This window comes from Calonectris borealis, chromosome 3, assembly GCF_964195595.1.
Source record: "Calonectris borealis chromosome 3, bCalBor7.hap1.2, whole genome shotgun sequence".
Classification (NCBI taxonomy): domain Eukaryota; kingdom Metazoa; phylum Chordata; class Aves; order Procellariiformes; family Procellariidae; genus Calonectris; species Calonectris borealis.
The window spans coordinates 128,601,112-128,626,863 of record NC_134314.1 but is presented as its reverse complement, the minus strand read 5'-3'; the positions used below and the strand labels follow the sequence as shown (position 1 = coordinate 128,626,863).

The 25,752-nt window shown below is 42.1% G+C and overlaps 1 protein-coding gene across 1 annotated transcript in view; it reads left to right on the top strand.

Annotated features, from left to right (window-relative positions):
- Positions 1 to 25,752, top strand: part of CFAP61 (cilia and flagella associated protein 61) — a 120,897-nt gene that overhangs the window by 71,632 nt on the left and 23,513 nt on the right. Inside the window, exons 19-24 of the mRNA XM_075147900.1 lie at positions 2,276 to 2,444; positions 4,353 to 4,527; positions 11,690 to 11,982; positions 16,375 to 16,702; positions 17,215 to 17,306; positions 20,470 to 20,675. Coding sequence (XP_075004001.1) covers positions 2,276 to 2,444; positions 4,353 to 4,527; positions 11,690 to 11,982; positions 16,375 to 16,702; positions 17,215 to 17,306; positions 20,470 to 20,675 — 1,263 coding nt within the window. The remainder of the gene's footprint in view (positions 1 to 2,275; positions 2,445 to 4,352; positions 4,528 to 11,689; positions 11,983 to 16,374; positions 16,703 to 17,214; positions 17,307 to 20,469; positions 20,676 to 25,752) is intronic.

The window sequence follows — 25,752 nt, the reverse complement described above, 5'->3', positions numbered from 1 at the left end:
ATAACAGCTGTTAGTGCTGAGTGTCTCTCCGGTGTTCTCTGCTGCAGTCACTGGTATAATATAAAGGCATCAAATGCTTGAACATGAGCTGAGCCCCTTTCTCTTTAATCACATTACATTTAGTCCTGTGGAAGAAAGTGGAATATTTTTCATCGCTCAGCATCAATAGAAAGTAAAGTTCTTGAGCCTCTGAATGGCCATGAGCTTTATTTGGTAGATGGAATATTTTTTCTGCAGCGACTTCAGATCACAGACTGAGTGAAGCCCAGGATTTCTTTATTGGCCATTCCCATCTTGTCTCCTAGGCGTGAAGTGCTAGCAGGGGTGAGACTCAGCTTCCTTTCACACAAGATGTGCAAGTTCCATCTTCTTGCCATGTCACGCTGATCTCATAAACCAGACATCTGTGTAACACCAGCCATTCATCTTTTTTGCTTGTTTAAAACCTGTTGCATTCTTTTTCACTAGATCCTGTGGGTTCATCCCTCTACAAAGCTATAAATGGGTTTGGAATTAGGATTAATCTTCAATTCTACTGAAAGAACCTAACTTAACAGACTTTTGCCTGGTTTAAGTTTTCAGTATCAGGAAGGTATTGAGTTGAGTCTAGCTGGATTTACGGAATGGCCAGCAATGTACTGTGTATTTTCATAATGGGCTGTTGCAAGACTCAGTGGTGTTCAAGGGTCATAACAGACCTCGTTGAAAATGTTCTCTCTCTGGTCCCCCGTGCATTTTATAATGATATGTCTATTGTACATCTGTATTGAAGTATTTTATCTTCAGGAATTTTTGTCTTTTCAGAAGTACTACTCTGTTAAGCAGAGAGGGTAGTACAAATGCAATAATAAATAAGTATCCTGGTATTTGCTTAGTTGGGCAAGGTGGGGGCATACTCTGAGTCATAAAAGACCTTTGGAAATAATTTTAATTTTCATTACTGAGGCATTAAAAGAGGTTTTGTTCCATTTGGATTTTGCTTCAAAATTGGCTTTTTAAATAGCAGCTTCCAGATCTTTGATACTTCCATCATACATAGAGATATATATGATACTTTACACTAAAAACAGGCTGTAACGCGGCTGAAATTTAAGAGCTGCAAAAGTAAACCTTGCCTGAGATTTTCAAAATTGACAAGTGATCTTAGGTTCCTTAGTTTTTTGGTGCTGATATTGAATTAACACTGCCAGAGCGTGGTGCTCAGAATGTGCGCACCATACACAGCCTGAAAATCAGATTTCTATCAAGGTATCTCACTTGGTACTTAGTCCATAAGATGTTCAGGGACAAAAAGGCCTGGAAATCATAACTACTATATGGAACAAGGCTCTGCTTCTTCGAACAGACAAACCTTTATATTGTTTGTTACCTAGCGCTGAAGGTAATTGCTTTGAAATTATAAAAGTTGCTTCCCCATTTTCATTAAGAATAAATTGTTGTTCAGTTACAAGTTAGTGAAGATTAATATTTTTCACATCTGCACTGTTTGTGCCTCTCTCTCATTTACCTGCTAATTTTGTTTTCTTTTGGATAACCTATGTGATAGTTTCTCCTTTATTCCTGTTAATATTCAGTTCATCTTGCAGAGGAATTCAGTGGCATCTTAGAGACTTTTGAAAGTTTGGGCGTAGGGGGTCAGTTTAGTACGTTTTTAGAATTTTTCATTCTTGCATTTTGGAAAAGTTTGTTTGGAAAGGGGTCACCAAGAGAAAATTTGAGATCTCTGCCTTTTACTTCTAGCTCTGACAACCGTTTTCCTAGCTTTCTATTCATTTTTAAACTTTTCAGACTAATACTTTGGAACACGGATGTGTTTAAAATGCCAATGGTGCCTTCATTGCATTTGTCTCTCACTGTAGCCGCTACTGGTGAAGTTGAATACCAAATGAAGCAAAAGTGGAAAAAAAACTTAATAGGGAGTCATGTATAGGAGAAAGAATTAGACTGTTACAGTATTTTCTTTGCAGGTGCAAAATTCTCCTCCTCGCAGCAGCCTGCAAAGAAAAAGCAGAGTAAAGCATGTATTTCTGACTTTGTTTTTAAATTATGTGGTTGTATGGCCCGATGCTGGGAGGGATTGTTTGGTTTTAGCAGAAAGTTGTCAATTTGTAACTGAGTATTTCATAATGACTAATCTTTTACTATAGACTGCCGTAAACTCACAGCGAGAGAACAGACTTGAACCACTAGGGGACTTGGGCTAACTCACCAGATGTCTAATTAGTGCCTGCTGTCAGCTACTGAAATGTCACTTACAGATATTCTTTCTTCACAGCCACTGTTTTAATGATGAAGATTATGCACAGATGTCACTTTGTTCCTGGGTTAACGTTGTGGTTGGTAAAATGACTGGCATAAATCGCGCTGCCAAATACGTAGTTGTTTCCAAGGAGAAAAAAGTACCATATGACTACCTTGTTCTCTGCACGGGACAGAAATACCAGGTAAGAGTGTAGCAGGTTGTACTATTTCAGTGCGGCTGTAGAATTTGGAGGAGATGAGAGTTTTTACAAAATTTTTTACCAACAATATCACTGCTTAGTATCAGATATTAAGCAAAGCTGCCAGTATTTTTGCCACCATGACCATTAAACCTGCTGAAGAGTTTGAGGCCCAATTGACATGTGGCCCCAGCCACAGGAGACTTAACTCCAGCTGGTCTAACACCATTTGACCTAGTTGTGGCAATGGAGAGAATTTCTTATCAAATTAATTACTCATCTCACATGATGACCGTGCCTAGGCACGTACGTGGTGCTGTATGTTGTTGTAGCACACCATTAAGTTTCCAGTGAGATTGAAGCAGACCCTTCGTTACATATGAAATGTGGAATCAAGCTTGTCTCCAGCCTTACAGGCTCAGCTTCAACTCGGACATCCCGGGCAGGGTTCGTTCTTTCTTGTGTATCATCACGTGGCCCTCAAACTATGTAAACCGAAGGGCCATCTTTTGTATAGCCCCATTGCTTGCAGTGATTTTTGCCTTACTGATTGGTTTTGGATAGGAATCAGGAGCAAGGTATTTTGCCTTTAAAATCAGGAGTTCAAACTGAGCATGTGCCTACAGGTTTTTACAGTGCTGTTCACTGTAAGTCACAAACATGAACGTGAGGTATGTTCAGCCGCATAGTGAAATCTGGACTGCATGTGTGCAACAGATTTGTGGAGCGAGAAAGCCCCAGTTTTTCTGTAATCGCTTTTCAGAGTAGAGCCGCCCTTGAAACAACAATCCATATTCACTGTTCAACAGGGATGAAACAAAAGTTGAAGTATGGTCTGAATGACTTTAAGTGCTCCTAGAAAAAGAAGTTTGGAGGTAACTCAGACTTGCAAAATAAGTCATGGGAAGTAACTCCACTGGAGGAGAAAGAAAGACAAAGCAAGCAAGGGAAAACTTGGGTTTTGTCTCCCTTCAAGAAGAAAACCTAATGTCATCTACTCTCACTTTTAAGCTCTGCAAAAAATAGGATGGAATTATTTTTATCATCTGGTTTCTGTTTTGTTACACAGAGCTGTAGTCCATCCTTTTTATAAGTTGTCCCTTGTTTGGTAAGCAGTCAAATTAATGCCTAGTAAAACATTATTCACTATGATTAAGAGGATTTACTTGTTGGGTGAGTAAGATCTTTTGATGTCATGCCTCTTTTTGTATGACCGAATAGTATTTCAGTTGATCCAGTTGGCAGTGACAACATTGTTCAGGATGTTAATCACTGGTGCTGTAGAAGTCATAGATGAGATTCTCTTTTTTGCTTTGTATAATTCAGTTTGAATTTGTTACTGTAAAGTAGCATTATACGATTAACGTTTTACTGAATCCTGGCATTTTAACCATCAAGCAGGTTTTGGTCCCGTTTTCTGGGACAAAATCTCTCATATTTTAGAAAGTTGATTTTTGCTGACAAAAGGTGGAGGCAGTCTTGCTGCGCAAAGAATTTTCAAGTGTCATTTAAAGGTGTATATTATTCAAATAACTGCAGAGATCCTTCAACCGTATATTTATGCATTTCTGCTGTTTGCTGTGAAGTCCCTTTCATTTGCGTTTTGCCTGTATTGTTACTCGCTTGTTCTGGCACTGCTGTTTAAAATGGTCACCCATATCCCATAGAAGATATGGAATACGTACACACGCGTGTGTACCTGTGGTTGTGTACTCAGACTAGCATGAATCTATTTTCTCTGTGGCCGCTAATGTGTTTGCTACTGCTGAATGTTAAGAAGGGTTAGGATGTACAAGGATAGCAACCCTTAGGTAGTCAAATGGCTCGTGTCATTGTTTTTTAAAATCTTTCTTAACTGTTCTCCAAGATATATGCCATATATTCGTTCACTCATTTATTCATTTCTTCCAGGTCCTGTCTCCCACTGGAGCAGATATCAGTAAACTCCCAACTAATAGAGAAGTCATGAGTAAGTGGCCACAAAGATACACAGGGAAAGTCCCTTCCAATCATTTTACTCTCAACGACGATCAGGACTGCTTCAGGGCAATACACTGGCTGAAAGAAAACGTTGTCAACTCAGAAGGTAAGGGTTTTCGTTAACACACGCACATTTACAGAAATGTTTTCTAGGCTTATTGTTTCCTTAATTCCGTGGTATAATTGGTGCCTGATTAATTCTAACGAAGTCTTTCATCTGCTGTGCTTTGTTTTCCAGATTAATTTACAATTTGTTGTCATTTTTGATACCCAGCATATTTAGCTAGGAAAGAAAGGCTTGAGATAGACTAATTATCTATAATTATTATATAAAACAAAATGAGTCCCAAATGCAAATCTGGCTGGAGTCATTAATTAGCCAATTAAATAATAATTTAATTAGTGGATGTGTTTTTATGTTGTATAGAAAAATATCTAGATTTGAGGCGTACACAAAGAAAACAGGTCTAAATGAGGAAGTGGGTTTTTTCTGTATCTGTCATCTTTGTATTCGGTTACATCAGTTACAGATTTTCACACAGAACTGCAGGCTCCCAGTATTTTGTTTTTAACCCTTAAAAATCACACACTTGTGCAGATGTCCACCGTACCTGTATTTCCTCAGCCTGTTCATGTGTGCATTGTTCATATATTCATTGGTTCATTCACTGAATGCATATGCTATTGAAAATATCTGGACTCATCCAGGCTTCCGAGTTAAACTTTCAACTACAGAAGAAGTGACCAAACGGTAAATGAATTCATGTGATGTCAGTTCTATGTGCCGGATTTGAGTTAGGACAGAGTTCAGAGCAGGACAGTCGTCTTTGTGGAAAGTTCCTGTTGGCTGAGTGCAACAACAGGAGTTTCCTAAAGATGTAGTTGTACCTGGCTCGTTCATAGAGAACATAATGAAAATATTTGGTGTGGTCTATGAGGTTCACGTCCTGCTTGGCAGACCTTTAGGGAAGTTCTCAAGGCACTGGAAGTTTCTTCATCATCCTCCAAGTCTTGCTCTGATCAGGACAGGAGACAATAAACACGATAATGTTTCTGCTCACATTTTCCTCAAACGGCTTCCTGGCCTCAGGCATGTAAATAGAGCCTCTTCAGCAGTCCCGCTCCGCCTGTTTTCCAGCTGATACCAGCCCCTGCCTGCACAGTGTTACCTGATGTCCGGCTGATGTGCACAGCTGCATTTGCATAAACAGATGAGGTTGTTAGTTCTCCCTGTTTGCTACTGCTAGTCTTTCATGTAAATCCGTGCGCGCCCAGTCCTGGAATGTGCTCCAGTATACCTGCGCAGAAACGCTGCCCGAGTGCTAGCCGCTGGCTGGGACAGATGGTGCTTGGGAGGATCACCCTGCAGGCGAACGGCAGTCTTACAGCACCTCATCTGCTTTGGGACATCTGCACCTTTATTATTATTAATACTAAATTAATATTATATTAATCATAATTTCAATATTGCTGCTGACTTTTGTTGTGGTGTAAAGCTGGATATCCTAATTAGGCACTGTCCTGTCTTCAGTTATAAGCTAAATCCACAACCCCTGATGAGGCCGGTCTGGAGGGACTTTTTGGAGACGTGGTCTGTGGGAGATGTGACGCCTCCCCCTTTCTCCCCACCCTGCCTCTGGCTCCAGTTCCCTTTCGTTGCTCTTCCCACTTCACGTTCTCTGCTGCTGCAGATGTAAGGTATAAAGAGTGCCCAGCTGGAGAAGTCTTTCTCCACCTGTCTTTGTTTCTGTTCTTCCTCCCCCTGCTTCTTTTTGCAGCTATATTTCTGACGAATGTTGTTCTTTCAGACTTGATCATAGCTGCGTCCAGGATCCCTAATCTTTCTGAAAATGAGTCCACTTTTCAGCCCCTAGCCTATTCTGGAGACAGTCTAATAGGAGACAGGCTCATGGAGGTGCTGAGGGAAGGCTCCTGTGGAGTTCAGCAATTGATTTGGATGTCTGTCAGCTCTCGGCAGGCCGCGCTGCCGCTGTACTGGGATGACCAAAGTTTTACGTTTGTGCTTACTTTTTATCTCTGACATTCTCCAGATCCTAGTTTTGCCTTCAATAAATAGTAATATTACACCTCATATATTTCATCTCATCAAAACTCTAAAGTATTGTTTGTCAAATTCCTAGTAACCTGCTTTAAACACGTTAGAATTCGAAACGTTAAAAAATAGGATTTGCTTATATTTAAAGAAAATGAAGTGGCTAGTAAAACTGTATATGCTGGTTATTGTGGCTGCACAGAAATAGACATTCCTCCCACTTCAGATACAATAATAATTCTTCTCAGCTTATACTCGGTCTTTTCCCCACACAACTTTCTTCTATTTGTGCTCCTCTTATTCAGCCATTTGCTACGTTTATCAAAAGTAGTCTGGAGCCTGCTGTGCCGAGCCCCATTCTCCTGGCTCGGCCGCTGGGTGAGCCCCCGGGGTTCCACGCAGCCAGCCAGGGGCTCGGGCGGGAGCAGCTCCCACCGGTGTCCAGCGCAGCGGGTGCGTGGAGCTACCCGGCGGGGGGAGAAAAGGCCGGGCGAGGGAGGGCGAATGCGCCTTCAGGACCACCTGTAGTTCTGGAGGTTTTTTAAAGGAAAGTGTTAATCGCTGAGCTTCACAATGTGAGTCTTATTAGCCTAATTGGATGAAATCTTCGTTTGGTGGCACTGATTTGGAGAGCAGCTTTTAATTAAGAGTTAAGGTAGGGTTTTTAATTGCTTTTCTTCCCTCTGTGAGTGCTGGGTACCTCTTCATTCTGGATGAAATCAGTGGATGCTTTTTTGCGGGACGTAAGTAGAGCAGGATCAGCCCGGTAGCGCGTGCTGGCGGGAGGCGTTGCGTGCGCACCGCGGTGGAAGCAGCGGTGCTGCCGGCAGTGACTGTGCCACCCAGGGTGGTTGCTGCAGCCTTCCTCCCGTCTCCTCCTCGCCTCGGGCGAGGAGAGGTGACGGGAGAAGCTGGCCGGCGCTCAGCAGCAGGCGTTGCTCGAGGAGCCCGTGGGAGAAGCGGCGAGCCTCCTCGGCTGGCTGCAGCGTGGTCCCCCCAGCCGGGCCCGGAGGCCTTTGCCCCCCGCCGGTTGTGCTGGCGGCTCCGGAAGGGCCTCCTGCTGCCCAGGGCCCGGGAGCAGGGTGAGCCCCAGCCCCGACGGCTGCCGCTGCGGCTTCTCTGATGAAACCCAGCCGCCTAATGCATGTAACCTATTATAACTGTAATTGTGACTAATTGAAATTCATCTCCTATTAGCTCTGCACTTTCCATGAAAATAAAAAGTAGGATGGGAGTAAAGTAAGGAAGAAAACTGCTTTAATGGCCCAAAATGGAGCAATTATTTTTTCTCTTTACCTAAACATAGTTTACTGCCTTATTAAAAGCGTGTTTGTAGGAATACTATCGCATTAAAATTCCAGTGCATGAATCACCAACCGGAGCCACCGATGCTTTAGCTAATACTGGTTTTCTCCTTTAGCTTTTGCAATCTAAAAAGATTCAGGTCATGCTAGGGTCACTGAAATCTTGTGCTTCCACTTGTGGAAAATGAATGAGCCTGCTCTGCCGCAGAATGCTGACATTCTAGTAATAAATGATAGAACTACTCTAACGGTCTTTATTTATGGCTGCTTTTTTCCATGGAAGATTATTATGTTTACTCACAGATAGATACGTTTTCATGTAGTTAAATAATAAAAGCATCCTGAGGAACTGCTATCTGTCCAGTGAACATAATTTCAGTCCATAATGAATATCTGTAGTTCCTAGACTAGTAGCACTGTAATCTAAAAAGCCACTAATATTGTAATAAGCAGAAACGGTAAATTGTTGATTTACAAGAGGTCAGTAAAGGAGCATTGCTTTCCTTGATATAATGTAGTTGTATTTAATATTACCATAAAAAACGGAATTTTAATTTTCCATGAGAAATGCAGGACTTGAATCTGATCTCGTATATACAGAAATGCCAATATATAATGCAATAACTGAACTTCCCTCCAAAGAGGCTGGTTCTGCCAAATGGTGAGGGTACCTCGATTGCCCAGACTTGCTTGCCTTAGAGTCAGAATAAAACTTTGCTAGGCTATGCCTTTGGTAAGCACTTCTCATTCCCCTTTCCTAGCCACTGCATCCTCTTCAGCTGCTTATGTTTTTCACCACTTGCTAATTGAAAATGTGTAAGTGTAACGTGAGGCTGTCAGCATCCATATATCACATTCTTACCTGCACTATTAGCACATTAGATTACTAAAAATGAATATATCGAAGTTTGTATTTCACCACTAGTGCTGCTTGTTTACTTCTTGCATTACATCCTGCTGCAGCAGTGAAAAAAATGGATCAGTCTTAACGTCTTCCTTCTTTTTTGGCTCTCTCATGAGGACAGTACTGCCTACAGATAGGCATCCTGGCAGGCATGAGCAATGGAAAGGGTTCTTCTGGCTTGGAAAGTCACCTTAGCAATGTACACATTGGACGGAATTCCTATTATCACACATTTTACGTATTCTGTATTATATTTATGAAAGTAGTAAGATCTCTTTCTTCTTATGTTTTCAGATGAATACATTTGCAGACAAAATTGTTCTGTCCCTCTGGTCATTGATGTGACCAGTAAAAATATGCTTTCCATCATTTCTGAGCATGTATAATCATGGGGCAATTCTTTTCTCTGGCAGTTATGAAGAGATATGTTTATTTGGCAGCTACAAGTAGCCAAACTGCTATGGACAAATAAAATAACCTTGTAGTCAAAGGGGAATAATAGAACATCTGTTAACAATTTTTATCATTAATATTCTTGGGAGCTAGGACTTTGTGAATGCTCTGTTTAGTATTGCTCTGTGTCTCATGCAGTAAAACATGGTCCCGGTGAAATTAGTTTAGCCTATGAAATAATAAAATTTAGGTCGTAGGGGATGCTATCACTTGTAGTGAGACATAAATGCCAATGCCGAGATAAACGTGCAAGTTAGTTGCATGAGGCACTCTTTTACCTGCTCATCACTGCTTACTGCAGTGCCACGTAGGAAAACAAATGCTGCCAAAAGTCAAGCCAGTTATGTAGGAAAGTCAGCTGTTTGTCCAAATTCTGACTACTGCTATGTAGTCTGTGGGGAGCCAGTGCCAGCTACTGTTTATGTCAATTAAAGGCCATTCCTGAAACACATCATATGTGTCAACACTGATTTTTCTTTAGTACGTTCCACCCTACGCTTTTCCTTCAATGCCAGACTACAAGTTATTTTCATAGAGCTTGTAGAGAAACTTCTGCCATGTCATCAGTCTTCTCATATGAGGCCCTATATCCTCTGTGTTATCCCTCAGCTTCAGTCTGAGACTGGACAAGCCTGGGATGGCCTGGGATTTGCGCACTGGCTTTCTTCTGGTTTACACACATTACCTGGAAAAGTGACACTTGGGGGTTGTTAAGCTTTTCTGCAATTTCCTTTCTCCCAGCTCCATGCTGGAGTGTATGATGTCCTCTATTGCAAGGATGTTTACATGTTAGCTTGTGTAGGTATGGCTCAGTTATTTCTGCCAGGGATTTCCCAGAAAGCAATAAATGCACCTGCTGACCAGCAGCGCTGCCCAGGCATGGGACATTAAATGCACTGGGAACGTGCATTTGATGCATCCTTGTGCTGACAGATCAGATTCTTGGCATACTGAAACACCCATCAGACTTAACATGTAGGAGCTGATGATGTCTTACTGAAGGTCTGTCAAAATCCGCAGGCTGGGTGTTCCTCCATCTGCCTTGGCCTTGCAGCTTGAGCTGGTCGCTGGGGCAGTTGAACACAGCACAGCCGCAGAGCTGGTGGTTGTGTGCGTGCACGGAGGAGCCCGCAGCCCTGGGCTCGATCCTCCTTTGCTCGGGCAGGAGCTTGGCTGTGGCCCTCGTAGCAAAGGGTCCTTAGCCACTGGGAAAGGAGTTCCCAGTCTGTGCTACGAGAGCTGTGCCATTTTGCATGGATTACTTGAAGGCTTAGTGGATCACGGAGCAGAAAAATGGTTCCTATTCTGAGCAGGGAGGCAGAGGGAACAGGGAGGAGAGGAGCACGTTTCAGTCCCTGCTCAGAGGAATGTTTATGTGTTTTATATTAAACCGTCTTTAGATAAAACACACAGATGCTCTGATGCGTCCCAGCTCTCTGCCTCCCTCTTTGCCAGGAGGACTTTAGCCATTAGGCTTGAGAGTCACATTATGCTCACACAGAACCTGCTTCCTTCCCATCCTCACGTATTCGCTCTCAGCTTTAACTATGCAGTTTGAAGTGGCACTGCTTCAGTAAGAGAATTTGCAAGATCCTGCCATGTAGCCTGCAGCTTCATAGTTAAGGGCACTCCCCTGGAAGGTGGGAGATGTGGGTTTGAATGAGAGCTCCCTTCACCAGGGGGTGGGAGGTTGGAGCTGATTTAAATAGTGGTATCTGCTCTAGTGACAATGCACCGCAAAAGGAGCAGCAATATCCAAACGCTGTTTTCATACCAACTGATCAGAAATGTCTGTCTCGAGCTTGCTGATTTCTAGGCAGTGTGCAAGGACGGAGGCTGGCTGGTTCGGAGCACGTGCTTGTGGCATTTAGGTTTTGGGCGTTCTCCGACGTGCACTGGAGGGAGGCAGCTGTCTTCAAAGAGCAGCGCAGAGCTGCCAGCCGCTCCCTGTCGAGTGCATCGGCCGCCTGTGCCCCTCAGCGGGGCAGTCGGTGAGACAAGCCGGCGGATAGGAAGCAGCAGGCACAGGGGTACATCTGCAGGGGCGTCTCCATTGTCTGGAGATTAGGCTTTTGCGGAAGGAAGCGGCAACACTGGTGACCTCCCGTATTGCACAATGGCTTGTTTTCTATAACTTGGTCTTTCCACAATTTGCGGGTTTTTTTCTGCATGATGTATTTAATTTGCTCCTGTCCCCTCCCCCCACACACCTAAGTCCTTTGAATGAGCAAAATTGAGGAGGGAGGGGAGAACAAAATAAAAACGTGGGTTTTTTTTTTCCCCTAGAGGATTTTCAATCAAAATAATTTCAAATTACAGGGTCAGAATGAATGTCATACTTCTATTTAAGTACTTGCCTACTTTGTGGGATGTTTTGTACAGATTCTTCACTAAATTATCTTAGCTACTGTTGCTAGGTAACATTGTTTGCCTCATAGCATCAGAGAAATAAGAGGGTCAAAGAGAGCAATTTCGTGTTATTATCATCTGAGTTATACTAATAAGGTTTTCATTGTACATCTTAGAAATTTTTTCCCCCCTTTTTTTCCCTTAGGGAACGTCATTGTCTATGGGAATACAATTGACATTCACACCACAGTAGAAACCCTCTTATCTCTTGGAATTGATGGTTCTCGCATACATCTCGTACAGCCTCCACTCAGCTCAAATGTTACTTGCCTTAACAACAACGAAATCGAAAGTGCTGTTCAGGAGGCACTGTCAAAAGCTGGCGTGTCTGTTTATTATGACAGTATCCTGGCACAGTGGAACGAAGGCGACGACCCAGACCTTATCACATGTGCTGCTTTCACTACTAATACAAAACCGTTTAAATTGCAGTGTTCAGTAAGTATATGCTTTCATTGTATTTCCTTCAGTCTGGTTTTTAAGACAAAGACCATCAAATTCAGATCGTCCTGTGTTGGTTTATCTATTTTCTCATTGTCTCTAGAGGATTGAACATTCACTTGTTTAGACTAAAGGATTGTTTTCTAAAAATCCAAATAAAACCATTGTTAATGCCCTGACTGACTTGGATTAAAATGTATTTAAGTCACCTGACTCACAAATAGTTGTTCACTGCTGAGTGACAAATACCCTTAATTCATTTTCTAAATAATTCCAGAAATTCTTTTATTATTTAAATGCATACAGTAACTCTTGTCTGTAGTTATGTGCATTTGATTGAGATTTGATTAAGTTATGGTAGAAGACAATAATGTTAGGATAGAGAGGCCTACTATGTAACTTAATTAAAATGTATTTTAAATAGGTTTTTCTCCCTCTACATTAGTGACTGCATTTTTGTTCATCTATAGTATCAATATCTGGGTAAATTATACGCACACTCACAGGTATGGTCCCACTGAGAGATTTGGGACAGGTTTTAGCCTTTCCTAACGGGCAGAGTACTTCTGTTTTTTCTTTATCGGGCTAATCCATGCGAGTGAGCACTTCTAGTCTCTTCAACACGTGCGTCCGTAGGAAGCCGTATGGCCCCCTCAACGCAGCCCGCTGCGTCCACGCTTCTTTGTGCAGCCAGTCTGTGGTAATTCTGGAAAGGAAGAGCCGCGTGCCTCCCCCGGAGAGATCCCCAGGAGTCGGTGGTCCCTGCCGGCTCCCCTGCACTGGAAAGCTCTAACTCATGGGGTTTTCCCAACCCTGTTCTTTTTAATGTATGGATAGTTAAGCCCTTCCTGATGGAGATGAAGACCTTGCATAGCACTCTTACCCACTAGCAGTCTCCTGGCTTTGGTCCCCGTATCAGTAGCGACATTCCTCCCACTCTCTCCTCATATGCCGCTCTTCAGTTTCTCTCCTCTGTCCCTGAAATCCCTCTATTTTTATCCTTCTTCCACAGAGATCTCAATGTGGTTCTTGTTCTGGCAACTTAATATCTGTTCACCACCTCCCCATCGCCCCCCCCTCTTTTCCCCACCTCCTTGCCTGTGTGGCCTGTGCTACTCCTTCAAGACCCCCATTTCCTCGTGGTTTGTTTCTCTTGCCCTTTTGTGCCCCCTGCCCCGTGCCCGTCCTTCCTCCAGCCGTGGTTCTTCCCGCTCAAGGTCTCTCTTACCCAGCCTCTGGGATGAGAGACGTGCAATTACTTGTGATGTCAGGGGCTTTATATTCTCCAAAACCGGCTCAGCAGTCTTGCACGGCTCCCGTCTCTGCTTTTAGCCGCCTGGGAGGACAGGCTCAGAGGAGGACAGGGCTCTGGAGAGCAGCCTTCGCCAGGAAGGCAGCTGCGTTCGCGAGGGAGCAGGCTGTGCAGGAATTGGCACTGCAGCAGCTCTGGGCCTTTCGGGATTTGAGCCAATATCAACTGTTGATTGGCAGTTCTTGGGGGCTTAATTTGTTGAGTCCTGCAGGATAAAAACAACGGGAGAAAATCTCCTCTTTCCCTAAAGCGGCAGCCTCCCTCCCTCCCCGCCCGGGCTGACAGATGGCTCCCAGCCTGGAGGCTGCAGCCGTCCCCTCCCCTTCAGTGACACCGTCCTGCCTGTCAGCCGGCCGGACGTGGGGCTGTGTGGTCCCCTGGCCCTCACAGGCAGAGCTTCCCTGATTTTGGATCTACTAGATGGTTAGCATTCCCTTAACTGCACGTAGTTCATGACTTGTTTTATATAGGAGCTCTGGCTCCTCTGCTGCCGCATCTCTGCTGTACCAGTGTTGCTAAAATTTCCAGCTCCTTTTGCTTTCCTTTCCTGTGCCTTTTCTTCTGGCTGGCTCATCCAGCTGGTCCTGAGCATCTGACTGACACTTGCCCTTAGTCCACAGGAAAGCTCTTGGTGGTATAATCGGGTAATACCTTTACCCAGGTCACAACCGTGTCCTCCCCAAGGCTGACACTAAGGGAAGGACTTATTACTGATGCTGGCTTGCCCTGATACAGTTATGTTTCAGGCTGTTCAAGGTGAAGGCAGCAAGATGACGCGTGCTTATCTGATAACTTTTCACCCTTTTCTCAGCCTGTACAGTAATATTTCTTGATGGAGGGCAGCAACATTTGACTTGTCATCTAATCATTTTAAAAGGTGCGGGCACTGATGAAGGGGAAGGCTCTTTATAAAGGCTCTGGAGCGTCACAAACTATTTTGTAGCAATGAGATGGTCAGCCTTCATCTGTACCCTTTGCAGACCATGATCTTGTTTAAGAGATCTCTCAACCTTGTCATTCTTATTACTTTTAACCCTCCATGTCCAGTGTGCGCTCTTGTTTTACACTATTTTTGGGACCTTTGTTTTGCCAGCTTTCAGTTTTTCCTTTGTAAGAGGCAACTACGAAGACGCTGCTTGTAGTTGTAGCTTCTCCTGCTTCTGCCGTCTGTGGCGCATTGACAGAGGTGAGGGCATGGGGCAGGGACTGTCCTGTGCCTGCGCCCTGCAGTTCCAAGCTGGAGTGACCCAGCCTTGCTTACCTGCTTCTCATTTCTCATGTTTCAGAACTGAGAGACCTCCAGGTGATGCGGTTTTACCTTCCCCAGCGCCTCTCTTAGCTTCATCTGAATAGGCACTTCTGTCCTTAGTGAGCGCATTCTTCGTTCCAGATTTCAGATGGGCTTTTGCCTCTTTAAAGTCACTTTTAGGCAATGTAGAAAACCAAATAAAATACCTATCAAGAGAAATGTCAGATGTGCGTGATTCTAAATCGATTTGAAAGCTTCTCTCTGCTAATCAATGCGCAGGGTCTGTGCAAGCGTGCAGACAAAAGGCAAGGGCTGTGGCGGGACCCTGCAGTCCTCGCTCTCGCGCTGCGCTGGATTTCAAAGCGGCTCTTCAGGCATCCAGCACATTTTGCATGACGTGCTGTGCGCACATCTGTTCCACACCGATGCCTAACACGTAGGACGAATCGGTGGCCGCTTCCAGCACTGCCTGCTTTGTAGTGCTTGTCACGGTGGTGCTGCCTCAGCTCCTGTTTTGGGGAGATGAGGTCTGATCTGCTTCCTCATGTCCCAGGAGAGGGACTATGCAGGTGCCACAAAAAGACAAAGGGAATTACCACTAGCTTTTTTTTCTTTGAGACTTAGAGGAGGAATTTGAGGATTTAGGGTGATTTTCTTTCAGTGCTCTTGAAATCTTCCTATGGGGAAGCTTCAGTAGATACTGGTCCCAAGAAAAATCCCTAACTCGGGGCCAGTTCTGTAAGGAGGAGTAAGACAGCACAGGCAGTGTTTTCAAAGAATAGAAGTCACATCTTTTTTCAGTCCTGCAAACCAAAACATAGTGAATAGGAATCTGCTGTGCTCATTACCAGATTCAGTAACGGACTGCCGAATGTACCAAGTATTTAGTTACAGACACAGCCTCCTCTGGGCTGACCTGGATGATCTAAATGGATCTGACGTCTACCTAGACCTGTGCCCTGTCCCCGAGAGTGGCCAGCACCAGCCGCTGCAGGGGTGGTAGTCCCAAGCACTAAGGAGGTACAGATTAGTCTGCCTCCTAAGGCAAGTATTATGCAGATCTGGAATAGCTAGAGATGTGTTTCAGTCCTGACAAAGTTTGGATATGCTTTCCAAAATCTACATCACTATCAAGTATAATAAATCTGAATGCTTTCCTTTTCATGTAATATTCAGTCCTTTCATACCTCTCACAAACATCTTGGTCCCCACAGCTTCCACTGGCTTTAATTCTGCTGCTGCAGTTTGAGTGAGGATGACATTTCCTCTGAACAATTTGAATTTCCTGTCTTTCCATTTCATTGAATATCCCTGTGTTGGTAGCCATAGTAACATAGTTTGGTAAACAGGTAGGCATAACAGTTGGAAAAATATCTGTAATATACAGTTATCCTGCTAAAATGCAAAGTAAATTGTACTTTTCTATTACTTAGTTTTTCGATTTGGCTTGAGCATTTGAAAGAAGAAAACCAGCTTCATAAAGGGTTCAAGTCTATTTCATATGCTCACACTAACACAGAAAATATGCACATCCACTCAGGCTGTTTGACATAGTTAATATTAGAGTTTGTAAAACAAAACTCATCTAATAACCAGAAATAGATGAGTCTAGTTTAGTAATTCTCCCCTCTACTGTCTTTGTTTTAATTTTAGTAGCTGTAAGTACTGGATCAGAAGGATTTATCTGTGTATATAAAATCATACTTTATTTCACGTTCTTTTTTTTTTTAAATAAATAACATTCAGAACAAAGTGTAGGTTTTGATTTATGAAATTAGCCAGTAACTAACATTATAATAACCTACACTTATTTACATCTCTTTTTTAGGCATTTTTTAGCTTTGCCTACAGGACAGTGGATTATGAAACCTTTAAGGCAATTAATGATGCTTGCCTTGTTTTTGATGGAAGACTTGTGATCGATACCGAATTCCATACTAATGATGTCAGCATCAGGGCTGCAGGTCCTTTGACAAAGTACTCCAGAAGATATTATGTAGATGAATGGACACACAGCAACTTCAATTCGAAAGAGATTGGCTTTGAGCTTGCTGCATCTATGCTGAATCTCTTTGATCCAACCCCTAAGCCCTTTTCTAAGCCACCAGAAGGCACAGACAGACTCATCCCCATGTACAAAGGGTGTAAAATTAAAGGTATGTCAAAGTGGATTTCCGTCATACTTTCATACCCTTTTTGATATTTTTGCTGTTATATAATAAGGGTAGGTCCATGTCACCTGAGATGCCATCTAATGGCAGTGAAGTCCTCGGAGCTCTTTATGTAGTCAGTGCAGAGAGATGAGTTGCAATAAAAGCTTATGCTGTAGATTTTTGCTAATAACAGACCAAGCTGTGCTTTCATTTATATTGCAGTAAATATGGAGTGTTTCCAGTGAAACTCAGCATCTTTAATCCCAGTTCAAGATCAATAAAACTATAATCAGAACTTTTCAATATGTGGCTACTGCACTAATATGTATAAGAGTACCAAAAAAAAGTTTATAACATGAAGTCCACCAAAACAAAATAAGTTCCTTGTTTTCTTTGTAGAGCCACTTAGTAAACAAACAAACGAACAAAAGACTGTAGGAGAAGGAGGGCAAACAAATACTTTATTTTCTTCTTTGTTTATGATTTAATAAATCTCATATTTTCATTTATGGCAGGAGGTGTTCTTCCTGGAGGTTATAATTACTTGCATATTTCCAAACCAGAAATCCCCATCCGCTTGGACTTAGAACTTGCACTGTGTGATCATGTAAGTTATATTATTTAATTTTTCCCTGTTTCATTCTCCATATGAAAAGATGTTCTTATTTAGGATAGCACAGGTACATGCATCTTAAAAAATATCTTGAGTAAGCATGGGTTTAAGTATGTATTTAGAGACCTTCCGGAGCTGGGACTTACCAGTAAACTCTGGAATGGAACAAACCACATAAAAACGAATCTCTCTGATTATTTGGAAATATTTAATTTATTTTAATGTAAATTCACTATCATATTGTAAATGTGGAATACATACAGATAACATTATCTGATTAACTTCTTTACTGCGGTTCTTAATTCCTTTGCCATGAAATCAGCCGAAACCGAAGAGGTTTTTGGTCCTTGAAGGCAGGAAATACTTGTCAAGCCCTAATGCCCTGAACTCTTCGTTACTATTTGTGGCACTTTGGGTTCAAATAGCTCCCTAATGGGGCACTACGGCTCAACTCCTTGACCATTTTTTTTCCAGAGTTGGTGGCTCAGCATTGTGCCTGGTTCCTGAGCCATTTGTCTCAGCACAGGTTGGGCGGTTATCATGTTGGCTTTTCCTCAGTATTCTCTTTTTCAGAATGGCTTTCTTTTTGCTTGATTCTGTAGAGAGAGGCAAGTCATTTTCTCAGTCATATGGAATATGTTGCTTTTGAAGTTCCTAGCACATATTTAACGCAGCACATCAAGGTAGTGGTGGTATTTGCCATCAGATTTGCATAAGAACAAATCCAGTCAGTTAAGCCTGAGTGCATCATATAAATCAGGTACAGCTGGTGAACAAGTATGAATTATATAACTAACTGAACCTCTTAGATGTTTGTTTCCATACTTCCTGATATTTGGCTTTCTCAAAAGATTCACGATTTCTACAAAGAGGACATAGGATAGTATTAGCTGGATTTCACTAAAATATGCTTTCAGCCTTAGTGCTTAGCCTCTTTCCTCCCTGGAATAAGGTGCTATAAATGCATACAGATGATAAAACTTCGCACTCTATCAGTGAAATTCAGTTGATTTCTAGACTAGTAGGAAAAGAATATATTCTGGAAGGGATGCTCCATACTTCGCTGCTAGAAAATAGCTGGTGTTGCAAGCATGAAAGTCATCTTTGAACAGGAAAGAGGGAAGCACTTCACACAGTTGGGCTACATAGGAGAGTGTCCCATGATACAAACGTGGAGACACTTCTCTTACTGGAGAACCTGACTTGTGGAACAAGAAAAGGACTAGATTCACGTGTTTTAAAGCCAGAGAGGACCATCCACCTAGGCAAGCTCCTGTTTCATGCAGATTATACCTTTGTCCTCAGGGATTTCTGCATCAAGCCCATTCTTGTAGTTGATGTAAAGAGTGGCTTTTAAAAGACTGCTTCAGTGCTGATTTTAAAACTCGGACAGCAATGGTCTATAGAAAGAATTTTTTTTTTTTAAAAAGAAATCCATGCTTTGGGGGGAGGAATCAAAGCATGGCTCACTTTGTTTTCCAGCTTTGCAGATGCAGCATGAGCTGTCCAAAGCAGCATGTACTGGGAAGCAGAAGGGACTATCAGAGGGATAAAAATCGGTTTTGTCACTCCAAATTGCTAGAACATGATCAGAATTCTTTTGCTGCAGCTTTGATTACCTGCTGTCTGAAAAGGGAACATCTTTAAAGCCACTCCAGAAACTTCATGTAAATCCTAAAAGAATTTCCTAAGAAAGAAGTAAGAGAAGCTAGTGAAATGTATTAGCTGAGAGATGTGGAAGTAACAAAGGCTACTGTAGCCTAGCAACAGGTTTTAGAAATATATAAAATTGGAACATGAATACAGCTTCAAAAAATAGCTTCAAGCTATTTGATCATCCCACTGCATTGTGAGGTTTGAAACAAATTTTTACATTTTTGTCTTTTATTACTGATTGATGTAACTAGCTGAAACGAAATGCTACAGTTTGAGCATCAACATCCAACATTATTATTCTTTAATTGATAGTAGAGTTGGTGTTAGCAACACTTGGCAGCCCCTGTTCAAATTAGCAAGAGGGAGCCACTGAGAGCAGTTCTAAATCATATATATGTATATATGTGTATGTGTTTGTGTGTATATATATACACACACATATACATATGCATATACATGTAATGTAAGTATATGCATATATATTTTTTTAAGGCAACAGTAATTCATCACTTAGAAGCGTAGAACATAGCCTGAAGGAAACATCCTAAGAGATCAAGCCCAGCCTCCTGCAGTTGCAGGCAACCATCTAGTACATAGTGCCATTCATAAAATTTAGAAGTTTGTTTTAGAATTGAACAAGGTCCTTCTTGGTATTTCTTTCCTTGTTGGAAGGCTGTCCCAGCACATCACACCTCTGACTACTGGAAAACTTCTATACAAAGTCAAAAATGCTTAATTGGTATGCGATACATCTTTGAGTTGTAACATTTAAGTTTGCTTGTAACTGATTAATGTGGTAGTATCAACCCTTTGCCTACAATCGTATAGCTTCTACGATGCGCCATAAATTTGGACTCTGCACATATACTGTTCGTATATACATATATAAAAAAATATATGCATAGTTATAAACCTGGAGAGAGAGTAAAAGTATACCAGTGTGTTCTTCATTCATCAGGATGGTATCCTATAGTAAATTATGATATGCCATGTGTATGCAATAATATGGACTCTGTATCATAAATTAGGATGAATAGATTTCAATTCAGTTGCCTAAACAGAGGCATCTAGTGTTGTTTGGGATGCCCCAGGGCATCCCTCCTGACCTCCAGCTGCTGCTCCAGGAGGTCACAGGTCTCCCATGGATCCTGTGACATAACGGCCAGCCCAGTTCGGGTGGGCCAGATACCCTTAGGTGTCTCAAACGGCACTTGGGATTGAGCAACGAAAGGCCCTGCTGCACACGCAGTCGTATGCTGCACAGTTTTGTGTGCAATTAATCAAGGTCTAAACCGCAGAGAAGATCTTTGTGTCCAAACCATAGCAAAGTGGCTTGTTGTATAAACCATGTCACCAGGAATGGGTATTCTTGATTAAAAAAAGGGGTTGTGGATTTTAAGAAATGGTAAATATCAGCTAGGAACCCCTAGGTCATCCTGTACCTATGCCAAGACAGGTGTTCGTTCCATCTCCACAGCTTTCCTTATATTGTCTGTTCTAGGGGATGGAGATTGTAACCGGAGAGGCAAGACACGGGAATTATTTCAGGATGCATATCAACAAATATAGTACGGTAGATAGCATCACCTGCTTTTCAAAGGAACCCTTTCCTGTCTCCAACTACATTTGCTTGTATGGACAGCATGAGCGTCTTCTTAATGATCTTTATTATCGCTGGAATGAAGGGCAGATTACAGATCTTTACAGGTAAGATAAACTCAACATTGTGCATAAAATCTGCATTCTGGCAGAATTTTAGTTTTGTTTTATTTTATTACGGTTTATCTTCTGGCTGTTTTCCCTTAGAACAAAAGATAGATTTTAAAAAATATTTTCCATTATTTGGCACAATTATCAGTGGTAATGCAAGACCTTCCTGGAAAGAGCTGTGTGTCTGAGATGTGTTTAGAAAAGGAGCAGGGGTTTACTTGACCATCTTTCATCTGAAAGAGCATTTAAGTATCTTTCTAACTTTTGCTTAGAATATTCAGTAGGCTTAACTCATTAAGCTGAACCTGAACAATCCTTTTTTACTGAAGATTCATATTCAGAAATCACTTTTAAAAGTCAGTGGTTTTGCCACTTTGAGTCAAATTAAGCCAAAGGTTTCTAGGGAGACTTTAAATCACTCATGATGATAGTCACACTCAACAACTTGCCTGCTTATCTGGTGATAAAACAAACCCTAGAGTTTATCCTCTAGACTGCGTTCTCTGTGTAAGGGAGTTATTTTAACTTAATTTTGTAGCTGGAGGCTATGTCAGGACTCTGCATATTTAGTGGAGGTTCCCCATGCGACTTGCAGGACTTCTCCCACCACAGCACTTTGCAGCAGCGAAACAGGTCTTGCGGATCTTCTGAGGTGCTCCCCTCTGCCCGCCGTGCCCAAGCAAGCGCAGGGCAGTCCTGGGGACTAGGCGTTCCAAGGCAAGGACTGAGGTTCTCTCAAGTGGTGGGAGAGACTAAAGAGGCTGGCTATTTCTAGCCAAGATTTAGGTGTTGTCTCCTCTGAGAGAATTTGTCATTGTTTTTGGAAACGCGAACTTAATTAAAGAAGTTATTATGGAGAGAAAAGTATCCGAAAAAATGCGATCTACCGTATCTTTTATCTTCTGCTACTTCTCGAGAATTTCATATCTTAAAAAATTACCTGGTCTAAAAACTCAAACTTGTTTTATTCCTTATGCCTCGGTGAAAACAAGTGCTTTGGAGGTCAAGCTTGATTAAAAAACAAACAAACAAATAAGCAAACAAAAAACCCCAAACAAAACAAAAAAAAAAACCCTCAGCTTTGAGTTTCATTCGTGGGGTAAAATTCTTTGAGGATGTAATTGAAACAGGAGGTAAAGAAGAACTTGCCGATACATCTTATTTTTATTGTCATTTAAAAAAAATCTCTCACAAGTAGTGGTTTGGGAGCCTAAATTGTCACAGATAGAGAAGAGAAGTACCGCCTTACATAAGCTGGTTTAGAGACAGAAGGCCAAGCACAGGAACAAATGGTAAATTTTTATCAAAATACAAAGCTGGTAGTGGTGCCTTAAAAGTCTCCAGGTCTGATTTTGTTGTATTTATAACTGATTTGAAGAAAGGCATAAATGTAGCAAAATTTTTAGATTAAACAATGTTACTTAGGTAACAGTTTGTAAAAGTTTGCTGTAAAGGATGTGCCATGGACCAAAAGACACTTTGCGTGATAATAGCAATCTACTGGTTCAAAAAACTGTAGGAATGAAGCACCCAATATCTTGAGGCAGGGACTTAAGAGCCTCTGAATTCCTGTACCTCTTCCTCTAGCTTTTGCACTTCTGCTGGTTCAGTGTCAAAAAGTTTCACCGGAATATGGATGAGGCATTGTACACTGCTAAGGACAGAGAAATGAGAATGTCTGCTGAAATCAGGGAGGACTGGGGATCCAGCCAAGCCCTTCCGTTAATGACAAAAGATTGTTTTTATGCCGTATTTTGAGAATAGTGGTATCAGCTGCCATATCAAAGGGTGAACTCCCCTGAAAAGGACTCAGGGCTTCACTGGGACTGGATGTGCGGCTCTCACAATTCTTCTGATGTGTTTTGCAGTCCTCTTCCTGCACTCTCTCCTCATTGTAAATATTAGAGTCTAGCTCCTCGTTTTTTCCTTCTCATCTTGTACTGAAAGACAGGATGAACCCAAACGTCACCTGTGAGGTTTAAAAGTTTCTTGGACAAAAATGCTTCTTTATAAATTTCACTTCAGGAGACCTTTGTATGCCTCTGCTGAGAGGAGTGTGAAACTTGTGAATTATTGCTGCTACAGGGATTGATTTTGACTTACAGAAAATGTTGGTTTTGCTCTACAAGAGAGGAATGGCACACAGCAAATGTAAAGTTCACATAAACAGTATATTGTCAATAGGTGTTAAGTAGAAACTGAAGGAGGATGACACAATTGTATGAGATACGGGCTAAGATGACAGATAATTTTCTTTCCTTGTCACAGCTGATGCTGATCAGCTAATACATCTTGAGCACTGGAAGAAACTCAATATTCAGTTTGTGGCAAGGTATCATCAGTCTTTCATGGTGTTACAATATGCAAACGCAGCTGTGATCTAACCTTTTCTATGAACCACAAATGTTGCCAGGCACTTACGCCTGTGTGGTTTGCCCAGATTGGTTACAGTGGCAGTTGTTACATGTACTGGTGAGTTTCACACCAGTATCAACATCTGGAAGAATAAATAATCTTGCTTTGGGATTTCTGCCTGCAGTACAGGTAGCAATATTTTCCTGACCTTGACGAAACCAGCATTTGTTCCCTTTCTCTCCGTTGCGGCACGTTGGGCGTGTAGCCCAGCCCGTGGACCTCAGTGCAGCTGCACTTACCTGCACCGTTGATAGCTACGCACACAGATTTTGAGAGGTGAGGCATTAACTTTCTGAACGGACAGCTGATTTCTTAGTGAGAGAAATTAAGAATGTATTAGCCTCCCTTGCTCTCATGATCGTGATAGGATCCCCACACAGCACACAAGCTGATCAGGGGATTACAAGTAAGATCAAGTTCTAAACATCCACAGAGATTTTAAAAATCTCAGGAGAAATGAAGATCCCAGTGATGATCTGTTAATAGGATGAATCAGGCCAGTCAACACTGTACGAGCAAAGTGCAGCTTTATCTGCTGGCAGCATATACATTCATTGGGGGAGTCATCAGCTCCTGCGAGACTGCTTGTATCTTAACTGGTCTTTGCTTACCGGGATCGGAAGTTGTGCACGGTCAGGGTCCTCTCGCATCCATGTACTTGCAGGCACCGTGACCTGCGTGTCTGGATGGTCTGGCCAGGATCAGTAGCGTGCCACACAGACAGACACCACTTACCAGGTCCTCTTCACATCTCTTGAGCTCTTCTTAATTAGTGATGATGAACTAATTTTGGACTTGTCTTTTACAGCCTTTAGATGAGGATGTTGTTTGGGATCTTTTGCCTCATTATTTTATCTCACCTCTCATTAGCCTGTGGCAAAATTCCTGAATTACAGTTGCCACGTTTTTCTTGTCTGGTTATTTTATTGCCTCCAGTCATGTTTTTCATCTTCTTTACACCTTATCTTTAGATAGGTTTGTTCCTTCTCTTCTTGCTATTTGGTCGTTTGAATGAAATCACATATGTTGCTGTGTAGCAATTAACATATGCTGCTGTTTAATCCTTGCTCGCTTGTTTCTTCCGGTGCTTTCACGCACATGCACGCACACACACATACATTTCCATTCACATCCATCTTGATATTTCTGTTACAAATGTCTATACTATGAGGAGGATAGATTCTCTAGCTAGTTTAACAGGTGGGAGACGGAGGAGCAACCCACCGCAGTAAAGGAAAGCCCTTTGCAGTCGGCCGAGGCAGAGGGAAAGGTCTAGTGAGAAAAGGAAGACAGTCAGAGGAGGAAGCAAACTGCCTGTAATCTCCATGTAACAGTCCTAGCACAAAGCAAACTGGCTCAGGAAATTGCTTCTTTCGGAAAGAGCAATGGAAAAAGGCTGGCAATATAATGTAATCTCATAATATATAATATAATATATCATATATACAATACATATACATCCACATAATACAATGTTATATGCAATGTACATATATATATGTACAATATGCAACAATATACAGCGTTAAAACCTAGCCATGAGACCATGACTATCTATTAGGAGACCATTAAATTGAAAAATGTTCTAGCATTTCTTGTGAGATGAAGATTGTCTTGAGACTTTTATGTAGATAAAAAGTGGTGTCTGGTCTTCTTTTGGCAAGGAATATGAAAATGCACTCGTTGATTTCTGTGTGTTGTAAAAAGAAGAAAAACTGTTTTGGGTAGTGTTCACGTGGTCTATAATGATCTCACATGACTGTGTGAATGCAAACCTGACATTAGGACTAAATTTCTCTCTTTGACTTTGAAAAAATCCTTTTAAACTAGTACATATTGCACTCACATCCACTTGCAGTATCTTCTAGCAAGGTGTGCAGCACCCATAGTGAAAAGAAAATGTAGACTGTGAAAATGTTGTGGTTTGTTAGTTAAGCTTCTAAACTTGCTGGTTTGAAACCTTCATTCCCCTCCTCCCTTCTTTATGCCTCTATTTTGGGGAGGGCCTTCCTATAAGGCAAGAAAGTACAATGTTTTAATCTTTTGGTCTGCATTTAGATTTCCCAGCATGGCATCTAGTTCCAGGAATGGACACAGTGGAACAGCTGTCACCTGGGAGCTAATTTATTTCTGCGTAGCATGCAAATTATCTTTTAAATAATTAGATACTGCACCTAGCAATGAATTTCCTCACTGATTTGCGTTCGGTATAAGGGCTGAAAGTTAACCCCATGATACCGGATTTCCTGACCATAATGTGCCAGTGCCATTTTCAAATTAGCATTAACAACAGGCCCTCAAGATTCAGCTAACTTGAAGAAGTAACCCCTTCCGGTTGTGTGCATGAAACTGCGGCTCATGGTAATAATGAGATAAATAACATTTCCGTTTGCTGAGAGAAAAGTTCCATTGATTTCAGTATGAGTTCAACATGATGAAAAGCTGCAGGACTTGACCCACAACCAAATGAAAGATTGAAATCGCTTCTCTCACCTCCTCCCTTCGCCCTACAGTGAATGCACTTTGTGGAGGAAGCTAAGCAGGGTGGTGGGCGTGCATCGCCCTACCCCTGCTGCAGGTCAGAGGGGGCTACCAGTGGCTGCTGTCCCAGCCTAGTCCCGTGCCAGGGAAGGAAGCCCCTCAGCCCCTAGATTTGCAA